Source organism: Zootermopsis nevadensis, unplaced genomic scaffold (assembly GCF_977971745.1).
Source record: "Zootermopsis nevadensis isolate Lab colony 2312 unplaced genomic scaffold, Znev_1.0 Znev_ptg000061l, whole genome shotgun sequence".
Lineage (NCBI taxonomy): Eukaryota > Metazoa > Arthropoda > Insecta > Blattodea > Termopsidae > Zootermopsis > Zootermopsis nevadensis.
This window is the reverse complement of record NW_028259192.1, coordinates 15,297,067-15,308,865: the sequence shown is the minus strand read 5'-3', so window position 1 is coordinate 15,308,865 and position 11,799 is coordinate 15,297,067. Positions and strand designations below refer to the sequence as shown.

Genomic DNA, 11,799 nt, shown 5'->3' with positions numbered 1-11,799 from the left:
CCTTGAGTTTCACATTGCTGTATTATCCCATTTAAATTTTATTTACAGTGGGACTTGCAGATTTCATCAACTTTTTTTATGTAGTAGTGTATGTGTACATACAGTGCTGTAAAGTCATGGGTTAAATCAGGGGTTCTCAACCTCTTCTAGACCTATAGTTGCATTCACCCTTTCGTATCAACTCATGGGCTTCAAAGTTATGAGGACACTTTATTGAAATACTTGGCAGTTTATTGAAAATATTACCAACTTACGCAAACAGATTCATGTATCAGGCTCACTCATTAATGTTCTTCAACAAATCGGTCATCAGTGAAATGTCTGACATTGCTTTTACTGGGGTAATTTTTAAATATCAGCTTTAATTTTCATTGTGATATGAATACATCTCTCCAAGTGTTAATCAATAAGGTGAATTCTGTTTCTTTACTTGATACTCTTCATTAAGCTGAGCAGTTGCTCATACCAATAGTTACTGATGACATTAAAAAAGCATGTTTTGTGATAGGAGGTAACTATTTTACACCAAAGAGGTTGACAATATACTACAGAAGTGTCCACAGGCTGCATGCAGCCTGCTTGTTGAGAACTCTTTGGTTAAATGAAAAGCAAGTACAGGTAGCCCTCGATTTATGCCGGCGATGCGTTCCTGGATGAACCGGCGTAAATTTAAACTCTTTTATAATGTAAATCAATGGGAAGTCAATGACATGCGTTCCCAGCACCCAAACATTTACGAGTAATATAATGGCATTACATTTAAAGCTCTGAAATAACGTAAATAAAATAAAGGTAAAAAATATTTTTTTCACTTTCTGACTTGCTGGTTTCAAAATCGGTGTTATTCTGAATCGGCGCAAATTGAAGGTTACCTGTATTAGTTTTATGGGTACAAAATATGATAGCTTAAAACTCAAAACCCATATAATGGAATATCGTTTCCCCCTTGCTGTGTCATATGGCTAATGTAGAGAGTTTTGTATGACATATTATCCAGTGCAATGCATTTCAGTGATATGTATGTTATAAAATAATTTTGTAAATAACATTAGAATAATGCTGAATGTAATAATTATTACAATTATGCTTGTTGCACTATGATTGTTGTAATTTATATATTTTTATTTACCAGTGTCTAGAAGCAAATTATTCATATATTTCATTTACATATAAAGTCTTCACAAGGAGGAGTTTATATATATATATATAATTATTATACAAATGTGCCATTGTCATTATTGTAACTAGACATTTAGCATACATATATATATCAATATTTTTAAGTCACATACTTAGAAAAAAGGTATTCAGTAATATTTTAAATAAACCAGGGAGTTTCCTTTCAAGTTCAAGAAGCGAATCATTTGCTGTCATGTTGGATGTCTACCAGACCAGTGAGCGTTCATAGTTCGGATTGCAGCTAAGACTTGGGATCTTCTAACTGGACTGTTCACTGCAGTACACTACAGTATTTCTTTGAAGCAAAATAATTCAGTTTTCCTTTGACACCTTTATAGTTTATTTTTACTTGTATTTCTTTTCTGCTTTGTACATACTAATTTCTTTTGCAATATTTTCTCACATCTTCATGAAATAAACATTATGATGTTCTAATGACTTATGCCCCCACACCCATTTTACACAGACTAGAATTTACATATGTAACATGAGGTTTTCACAGCGGTATGAAGATTTCTGTCTTCGGGGTTGTTGCACTGTGTAGTCTGGTCGATGTTTACCAACGTTTCAGAGGTCATACTGCCTCCATCATCAGGGCGATGTGTATTAGGACTGAAAACTTGCATTTCTATAAACATGTAGATTTTTTTAAGTCTACAAGAAAACTTTATATTGTGTAAGTTAAGACTATATATGTATGTTTGAGGCATGTTCACATCCCTGCAAAGTGCTGTGTTATTTATTATTCATATTTCCTCTGACCAAAGTCAGTCTGGAAGATTATGACTGAACTCTATGTTCAGAGTATCAAAAACTTTAATGGAAGATAAAAGGGAAAGAAATGGAGTATAACAATATAAAAAAAAACATTTATAAAATCACAAATTTCATAAATATTTTACAATCCAATATTTCAACTTTTAGCCATGATTATGCAACAAGAATTCTTATTTTAAAGAATATATACAAATTATTCTCTAGTACATAGTGTTTGTCATACAAGATATCACTTTCAGAGCTGTTAATGATGCAGTGGGTAATTTGGCACCCAAGTGGTTTTTCCATATATGTTTTTCATTTAAGCTGAAAACATCAATGCGCAATATGTATTTATGGATGGCAGAAACCACTAGAAATTATACCAAGTACTGTGTTAATGGAAACCAAGTGTAATTTCATCTGAGCACTATACTAATGTCAGTTCTCTGAAAATGTACAGATATACCATTAAATGCAAATGGCAGGTTGCCATGCATGTTTCATACTTTATAAGGAGGTAAAAGCAAGGCTGTGCCAAAGCTAAGGCAGTTACTTTCCAGCTTCCTACTGCAGAGGCCTGGGTCTGCACCCAGGTTAGTCCATGTGAGATTTGTGGTGGGTAAAGCGGCACTGGAACTGGTTTTCTTTCACGACTCCTTCAGTTTTATCATCTGTATCATTTAATACTGCCCAATATTCAGTCATATATCATCTGGGTGATGGACAAAGAACCCATTAGTGGCCCAGTTCCACGGGAATAGTAACATGGGATAAAAGCAATTAATCCAAATGGCAATTTTTCAATCATGCAGTCCTCAGTGAAGCAAGTAATTTGAAGTTATACCTTCTGCCATAGTTCCTTTGGACCCATGTCTGTTCCTTCCTTCAACTGCATTTTCTACAACAGCTGAAAGTTGTCATCTGGCCTAAGTGCACATATAGCAAGTTACTTCTCACAGCCTATTATAGTCAGCTGTGAGTACATTTTCCAGCTTGTACACACACATCTTGTTACAGTATACATAGCTCTTCATCCTAATGAAATAGAAGGATCCAGAATTTGCTGTGTGGGTCCTATATAGGGGAGTCACTGTGGGCCTATACAGCTGTGAGTTGGAGAGTAATTAGTGTTAATACATATGTGACCACCTGTAAGGAGACAGCTTTTAATACCACTGTGGGAGTAGGCAATAGACTGAACAATGAAGATTTGTGATTAATGGAACTGCATTGAAAGAAATAATTACCTGTAATTATTATAAGATGAGTAAATCCATATTTAAAGCAAAGAACCCACAAATTAATTAGTGATTTTTGTTACAGTTTGCTTTGTAAGTATTTGGGGGTTACATGCAAAAAGTGCAGGATGTCCTCATTCCTACAAAGATGAATACTGACTTTTGGTCTGAGTCATTGCTGCTCATCTGAAGTAATACTGTGCCTCTTAACACTATTAGCTGCCCCACACACAGTGTGCGCTTCAATCAGCTCAGTTCCAGTATGTATACATGTGATATCGTGCAGGTGGTAAGCTAAGAGTTACTCAACTGGAACAGTACATTAAATTTCACACCATATGTATTCACAGATACAGTATTATTACTTCAATATCACCAACTGTTGAGCTACACAATATATAATCTCTACAACAAAATTAAAGTTTTGTATACATGCATTCAGCCACTACAATGTGTAAGACAACTGCGAACTGTAATAAGTAATCTGCACAGTATCTTTACTGCTGTGTCTTTTTATTATGAAACTTTACATTTATAGATTAGAACTGCCACGGTAGTCTAGCAGTTAGAACGCTGCCCTTATAATCCTGGGGTCCTGGATTCGATTCCCGGCGGTGCCCAAATTTATAACTTGTGTCGGGCAAGGTCGTGGTCTAGGCAACACGGAGTTTTCCTCCGGGGCTTCCCCGCAGAAGAAGGCAATGGCAAACCACTTCTGTATCACCTGCCTAAAAAACATATATGAACAGGTCCCAGTCCAAGAAAAGGATGGAAGGATCCTGTTCATAATATGTCGCCATGTAAAGGAGACGGCATAATAAAGAAGAATATTTTAGTGTAAAAATGGAGTCAATATGAAAGTACATATGGTGTGAAAATAAATGGACCAGCTCTATATTTCAGGTACACTCCACTTTAACTGTCTAAATGGCTTATGAATTTATAATTCCATGTGCCATTATACATTACATTGATAACATGGCTAAAGGTGGTGTTTATACAATTATTTTCAGTGAGTACCTTCATGTCAGCTGTTGTGGAAGAGTGATAGTTTGTCATATGAAGGAATATGGCAGAAGTGAATGTCTGCTTCACATGAGAAGTATCTTATTGTTTCTTCCTCTTTATCACAATACAAAATTACAATTTTAATTTGGTTTCAGATACTGAATTTGTTAAATACTTGCTGTAAAATCCTCTGAAGATAATGTTTCCTTCATTAACATCTGTATCACTCTCCATTAAATGTCTAGTAGTTCCATCACAGCAGCTACTTTTGGAATAATTCGTTTGCAGCCAGAATTGGAGAATAGCTTATGTGGTTCTGGTCCAAATGTCAAATAACGTAACACCTCTCTGGAAAAACAACAACATATATTATAACAGGGTGACTCAAAGACTTTCATATTTAATGAGAGAGGGGACAAAATCTTACATACAAAACTTGGCAAGAACTAGCATGAACATTGTCTCAAGACTTGAGTAAGCACTGATGCGTGACTTGTATTTGAGAGGTACCAGAGTCAAATCTCAGTTCAGAATCATTCATCCTGTCAGATTAATAATTGTTATTCTCAGCATTTACAAGTAAATGGGTAGTATTTTCATATAGTCTACAACTGCATCCTTTCTCTTAATCTAATACCATTTTATTTTATGAACTGTAACAATGCAGAAGCTTCCAATTTAATGGGACCTACTGCCTTCATCTACAGGCTACATGTGACAAGAGGTAAGAACATTAAGTTATCTGATGGAAAATATACAAATTTATCATCAATTTTTAATAGTGACATTATTGTAAACACATTTACAAATTTTGTATGAAACATTTATGTATTGGTTTGTTATGCTGTGTTGAGAGTACAATTATAAAACCATGGACAAGCAGCTTGGGTTCAGATGTACCATAACTCTCTTCTGTACTTAACAGTACATCACAGAGAAAGTTTAATATGAAAACTACAAAGGCTTCATCCTTTCAAGCCCTAACATGCACTGCAACAATGAAGAATGATTCTTAATACTTGTTATTAAAATTCTCCATCCTCATGTGTATAGAGTTAATGGAATATTTTATAAATAATTACTTGATATGTTCTTCATGTGGAAATCTCTTCCCTCTACGATGGAATTCTGCTTCAATGCACTGCCTTACATGGACCTCTTCCAGTGGTAGAAATGGTACATAGTGATCAATAAGGTGGTTCTCTATGGTCTCACTCTTGTGCAAGCCCCCTGATAGTATAAACAAATTACACATGCTTAATTTTTAAGATAAAGAATTATAAGACACTGAATGTGAAGTTTAACCTTACTTTTGCCACATTCAGCTGGAGTCCATGTATTACTGTATATTGCAAAATTCAACTTTACTCTCTGGATTATAAAAACATCAAAATGACATTCTGCCAGTGATTGTACCTGCCACTGATAAGAATTCCCCTTTGTTCCTCATAGCAGAGTTGAGACATCAGCAGTGCTTGAAATTTCCCTCACCAGCTAAAATGTTATGACTAACATCCGAAACATATGTCATGCACCCATCCAGTTTGCACATTTGCATTGGAGGATTCAGCAATAAGTTGCTCTGCTAACCCCAATGAGTAATGCCCAACCCCCTTTTAAAGTTTTTGTTTTCATGATGATAGGTGAAGATAAGATACCTACTTAGTATTGCGACTAAACTTGGCTTTTCTTTGTTTAGAATTATACTAAATTCTCAGTAATATGATATTTAATTTGCTTCCAGATTACTAACAGTTACAGAACATCACAATTAAAAATTTAATAAACTTACCCTTTTCATTAAAAGCTCCTGTTCTGATTAAATTTTCGAAGTCCCCAAGTTGAATGTCTCCTCTCTTTGTTCCATTCTCCCACATCTTCATTAGCCTTTCAACAATAACTTGGCTTCCTGTATTAGACAGGAAGATGAATATCGCCTTCCTGCGAGATGATTATTATATAGGTATATGTGATGATGCTTTGTAATATACAGGCTCTTTGTATGTACAAGGGGTTTCATGTTAAAATAAGCAGTCCATTTGCACAATATACCCATTTCTTCCAACAAGTTAACTCTATTGAAAGTATTCTGTTAAAGACATTTTAAATTTTATTGTCACAGGCAATCTACATGTTAAAAAACAGGATAAAAGGACACACCAGTATCACTGAGTGAAGAGAAAACATACACCCAGAAGAATGGATGAGATGTACAGTGAAATTAGAAATTTGGAAACCATTATAGATGACAGCCAAGTCAAAGGCAGTATGCAAATGATTTTATATTGTAGTTAGAAATTTAGACAATGAAAGTAAAAACAAACATATTGGGAAAACGATGACCTTCCCATGTAGACTTCAAAGATCATGAAGGTGCTAAGACATCTCAATTATAAAATAATTTTATCCAGTGTGCTTAGTCTGTGGTCCTGTCCAAACATGACCTTTAGACGTTTTTTATAATGAACTGCTGTTTCACTGCTTGGAAACTGCATAAAGTCATGTGGTGCTAGCGATAAATAATGGAACAATGGTCAGTGGGGATTAGTAAGGCTACCACAATAAAATCTATATTAATTATTTACAGTCCCGCACCATAGCCGCGCGGTCTGAGGTATCATGCTTTGGACCGGCGATACGGAATGCGTGCTGGTTTGAGTCTCAGGGGAAAAGAGATTTTTTCATGATCTTTTGACCAGTGTATGGGACCGGTGCCAACCCAGCATCGTGAGGAAATTGGGGAGCTACAATGAGTAGCGTAATCCGGTCAGGAAAGCTAGCAATGGCTGGGGGTTCATCGTGCTGACCACACGTCACCCTATATCTGGTTGGATGATCGTTCACCTCTGCTTAGGCATGTGAACGTGAGGCCAGCAGTCAAGCTAGTCGGCTTTGGCTCTCTGGAGCTGTTACGCCACGAATTTAATTTAATTATTTACATACAGCTTAGTTAAAAAAAGAGCAAAGCAAAGAACAAGGTGCTTTTGCTAGTTAAAAATAAATGTAAAATTACATTGAAGGAACATCTTTTGAAGACAAAATTAAAACCATAAAATGGATTTAGAAAAATAACCAAATTTACTGGAAGCAGATTAGTACAGAAAATAAATTGAATGATGAACCCTTATACAAAATGTGCTCATCTTTATATTGACAATACTTTGTAAAAACTAACCCTCTGGGATCCATCTATTTTCTTGTGTGGCACCATTCTGTTTTATAGAGATTTTACTGTAGCTTACAACTGAATAAAACACAAGAAAATCTGTTACCTGAAATCTACCCCATTTATTTGTTCATGATAGTCCAAGAAAGGTTTAACAGCATCCAGCACTCCTTTTGGAATTTTGTCAACCTCATCAAAAACAAATAATGATCTCTCACATTCAGTCACTTTTCCTCTGATCAATTCAGTTAGTTCCATCTGAAAAGAACAATAGCAGTACAATAAAAGAACAGCATCTGAATGTTTGTGAAAAGTGTATTATTACATGGACTAACTTCTTGAACATTTTCCATCATCCTAATTTTAATTAAGGAGACATTTCAGAGACTGGAGTATGTCTTTGTCCTCAGGTAAGACCAACTTTGTTGGGCCCTGTCTCTACAGCTGGTCGCTATCTCCAGTCTGATCCAAGAAAATTGTCACTGTAAAGAACAACAGTTTGAAACTTTATGCTGTGGTGGGAAGGAGAATACTGAAGTATTTGGAAAAGAAACTTGCAGCAGTGCCACTTTACCCTAAGCCTCCACAGTGAGTACTAAACCATAAATTGTAGGAGCTTAGTATGGCTGACAGCCAGTTTGGGTAACGATGTATTTATATATTAAGAAATACATTTTTCTTGGAGATGACTACATTAAACCATTCCATTACATCCAGTGAAATATGGTGCTTGATTGTTAGAAATTCAGGAGCATTCAACATTACTCAGTTGATGAAGCAATATAAATCACCCCAGCAGTCTCAGCCTCATTACCCCTTTAAAACCCAGGGGTAACTGTATGTCCACCTGCTTTAACAGTCTGTTAGTCTGCATTTTGTATTCATGGGTTTCATATGATTCTTATTGTAAACAGTGATTTTTCCTTAAACAGCATTTACCACTTGATATCTGTAAGTGTGAAGTGCTGTGTTTTCTTTGCAGTACAGACTGAATTCTTAAATATTATTTAGATGAGCTTCGGATTCAAAGGGTTAATGTTTACTACACACACCAGATGTTAAATGCACAAAATTTATTTCTGAATTAGGTAATTTAAAATAAATGTGTTCAGTAATATTACTGGTGTCTCATAAATAAATAAAGAGCTGCACCACCAGCAAGTTATTTTATAGACTACAAAACCCTAATGATGTGCCAAACTGCAGTAGTTTAAAATATAAGTGCCAACACAAACTCTCATTCCATCATTGACCAGCGTCTAGTTATATTCCACTCTACAGGCTGCTTGTTTGACACTCCAAAACTCAAAGTATTTTCCCAAACTTGTGCAAATTTACAAATTGAAAATGTTTGCCAAGATTTTATTACAAAACTTACACACAAATATTTACCTTGTATGTGTCAACTTTACTCTCCATAGGGAAATTACTTCTTCCAGCAAAGAAATGTGCATATTTGCTTTGAAGTCCCAATTTATACAAACTGTTTATGATAAACTGGCTGACAAAAGTTTTTCCACTTCCTGACATACCATGGAAACTAAAAGCCAAAGCTTTTTTAGGGCTTGAATGTTCCCTGATATGGGCTTTTAAAGCTCTCACAACAATATTATATGCAAGATGCTGACCAAACAGATGCTCTTGTAAAGATGTTTCCAACACTATAACAAAACAAACACAGAACACATTTTTATAAAATATTTGTGTCAGAAGTAAAGAAGCAGAAATGAATATTAAAAATTTGCATTTTTAATTTAAATTTGAGGTGTTGCTGTCCCAGCAGTTTTTACTCTTCATGGAACATTACAACCCCTACATCATCTATAAATTGCCTATATTGGGCTAACTGAAATTACTAATAATCCACAATCACATTATCTTAATTTTTAATTTGGAGGGCAAATTATCACTTTTCAAACCTTGGTTCAGATCCACCTGAGACTCATTATTTTATTTAATCATTTACTTTACATTATAAGTCAAAGAAAACTCTGGTATTGATCCTGACATTTTACATGATGTCAAAAGCATCTTAATTATCTTTATTTTCCCTTTCCACTTCTCATGAAGTGCCTTACGATGATGTGTTTAGAGAGCTAGAAATGTATTAGTTCAAGATGTTCTATACAGACTGCAATGCATCTCCAGACCTAGCACATAAGATCAGTGATCAGAGAGACACACCAAAACTGTGTAGTTGCAGAAAATATATACTAAGTAGAATCAAATAAACTACTTAGTAATATATAATATAATTTTGTTTAGTAGCAGATTTAATTTGATTGTGTACGATCCAAGTGAAAGTAAATAAGATTTAAGAATTTGAATACTTTAGTTCAAAGTGGCAAAGGTTTACTTGACGGCTTATGTACAGTAAAACTGAATCTGTTCTGCAGGCATGATCCTTATCTTAAAGATAGAACTGCAAGTGTGAATTAGTTTTTACTTACATTTAAATGATTAAGAAGCATTTTTCAGGATAATTTGTAGTACATATTTTCTGATGATGTCACTTCAGAACTAAAATTCTTTCCAGAAATGTTTTTCAATATATATGACATACTAAGTGAACACTGTCTTTTACAAATCTATGATTCTCTCTTACTATGGTCATACAGCAGACAGCCAAGTATATACATATTTATTTATACATCTGGAAGTCACAGATTTCAGGTTTTCATAGTGGTGAATATGAAAATCACTGCCTTCTGGGATGTTTCAACCTGATGATGGAGGCAGTAAACACCTCTGAAATGTCAGTAATTTTCTATGAGATTACATGGCACAACATCCTAGAAGACAGTCATCTTCACACAGTGGTAAAGTTTAATAAATACATTTTTATTTACATATAGAAGCAGTGAAAAATGTCATCATAACTGAGAAATTAACTAAGGCTCCTGAACTCTAAGCAGGCATTCTACTGAGACAACAAATGTAACAGGAAAATATCCAGTCACTAGGAGCACTAGCCTTACTTGTAAAATTGTATGGTATCCAAGAACTGTCACAGCACTCATTAAAGTGACAAACATATTTATTATAGCTTCCATATATAGCTGATCCTGCTAAAATGCTCGCACTGATAACAGTAAAGGGCTCAAAACTTGTTATTGAACTTATCTGTATGAGGATTATTAACAAATATACCAATTTCTGTTCATCAGGCATTATCTGCAAGAAAGAAAATAATACCAATTTGCAGCGAAATCAGTTCAAGCATATGCAATTACAAAATACCATGCAAAAAAGACACAAAATTTGTTACTTAACTCTACACAAATTCTCATATATAAACACTATTTACTTCTGTCTCTTATGTCGGTTGTTTAAACAACTGCCTGATTTTTTATATCAATATGAGGAATATTCCCTGACAATGTTGATGTTGCTAAATTCCCGATCATGGATGCAGTGTATTTCTCTGTAACATCAGCAACACAAGTCACTTCCACTTGATTACATCTTCCAAAAGCGAGATCAACATTAGCAATGTTTTTAGATGTTAAAATAATTCTTAAATTAGTTTCTTATCCATCCATGAGGAGCCTGAAAGGTTAAACACAGCTAATATAAGAACTATCAACTTCATCCTGAGACAGTTCCATACTATCTACATTATGAAAACCTATTTTCTTTCCTTATTAATACTGCCTCCATCATTGTCTTGGTCTTTATACAGTCACTTTACAAGATATTTCCCAACCAAAATATTGTGTTACTTTTATGTCTCCCATCCAGATTTCTGTTCAGCCCAATGCGAGTAACCTTTGATTTTCTCGAGGTTAAGGTTATCTAATTTTTATGGAGCAGTTTCAGAAGTCTGGGATACTGTGTACAACACAATTGGATAGTTTCCAACTGCTAGAATAGGCACAAATCAAGACTTACTGAAGGATTTATAGCATGTAAATAAAATTATAATCTATTATATTTATTACAGCGCCTGGAATATTAAGAGCTGAGGTAAGAGTTGCCATTGAATTTGAAATAAAAAAATTAATTGGCGGATATACAGAAACCTGCATCAGGTAGGTACAATTGAGAAACAAAAGGGTTACTGTTGTATCTTTCATGCAACACTTCAATTACGTATGTATTATGATGCGATGAGTAATCACAACTGCAGTTGTTTTACACCTGAGTAGTAAGAGTGCATCGTGATAGCCCTCACACCGGCATTCCGTGAATTACTGGTTCTGGTTCTGGCCAGGCGAGTCTCAAGACGACAGAAAAAAATAATAGTCTACAAGAAATATTAAATTGCACTTTGCTTTACTTAGCCTACTTTCGCATATGTCAATAACTCATTCCTATAAGTTTGCAATTCGGCGCATAAGACTTCACATGTATATTGTTCTGTCATCTATCGGCAACGGTAGTGTAACTACTATGAAATCATCTAGCAGTGCATGCAGTACCAGGGTCAAGGTTAGTAAACTTAATCAT

General features: G+C 34.8%; 1 protein-coding gene across 9 annotated transcripts; it reads right to left on the bottom strand.

The window, feature by feature from the left end:
- Positions 1-2,036: 2,036 nt before the first annotated feature.
- On the bottom strand, positions 2,037-11,740 carry Torsin (torsin family member). 9 transcript variants are annotated; one of them, XM_022078659.2, is made up of 8 exons: positions 11,443-11,739; positions 10,658-10,899; positions 10,329-10,524; positions 8,743-9,011; positions 7,457-7,608; positions 5,977-6,125; positions 5,267-5,414; positions 2,037-4,532 (listed from the first exon to the last, which is right to left on the bottom strand). In XM_022078659.2, the coding sequence occupies exons 3-8, from the start codon at positions 10,519-10,521 to the stop codon at positions 4,418-4,420; spliced, it is 1,026 nt and encodes a 341-aa protein (XP_021934351.2). In that variant the 5' UTR covers positions 10,522-10,524; positions 10,658-10,899; positions 11,443-11,739; the 3' UTR covers positions 2,037-4,417. The 9 variants fall into 9 exon arrangements, with proteins under 9 accessions (XP_021934351.2, XP_021934359.2, XP_087196402.1 ...); XM_022078667.2 differs by having other exon boundaries at positions 10,658-10,774; XM_087340276.1 differs by having other exon boundaries at positions 11,527-11,739.
- Positions 11,741-11,799: the final 59 nt, after the last annotated feature.

What these genes read in the sequence shown, in the direction of transcription:
- Torsin (XM_022078634.2), bottom strand. Translation starts at nt 11,716, where the DNA reads ATGACAGAACAATATACATGTGAAGTCTTATGCGCCGAATTGCAAACT. An exon ending in AGTTATTGACATATGCGAAA is followed by an intron (nt 10,525 to 11,638) that starts GTAGGCTAAGTA and finishes TCTTTCTTGCAG; the next exon opens with ATAATGCCTGATGAACAGAA. An exon ending in CCACATGAAGAACATATCAA is followed by an intron (nt 4,533 to 5,266) that starts GTAATTATTTAT and finishes TTGTTTTTCCAG; the next exon opens with AGAGGTGTTACGTTATTTGA.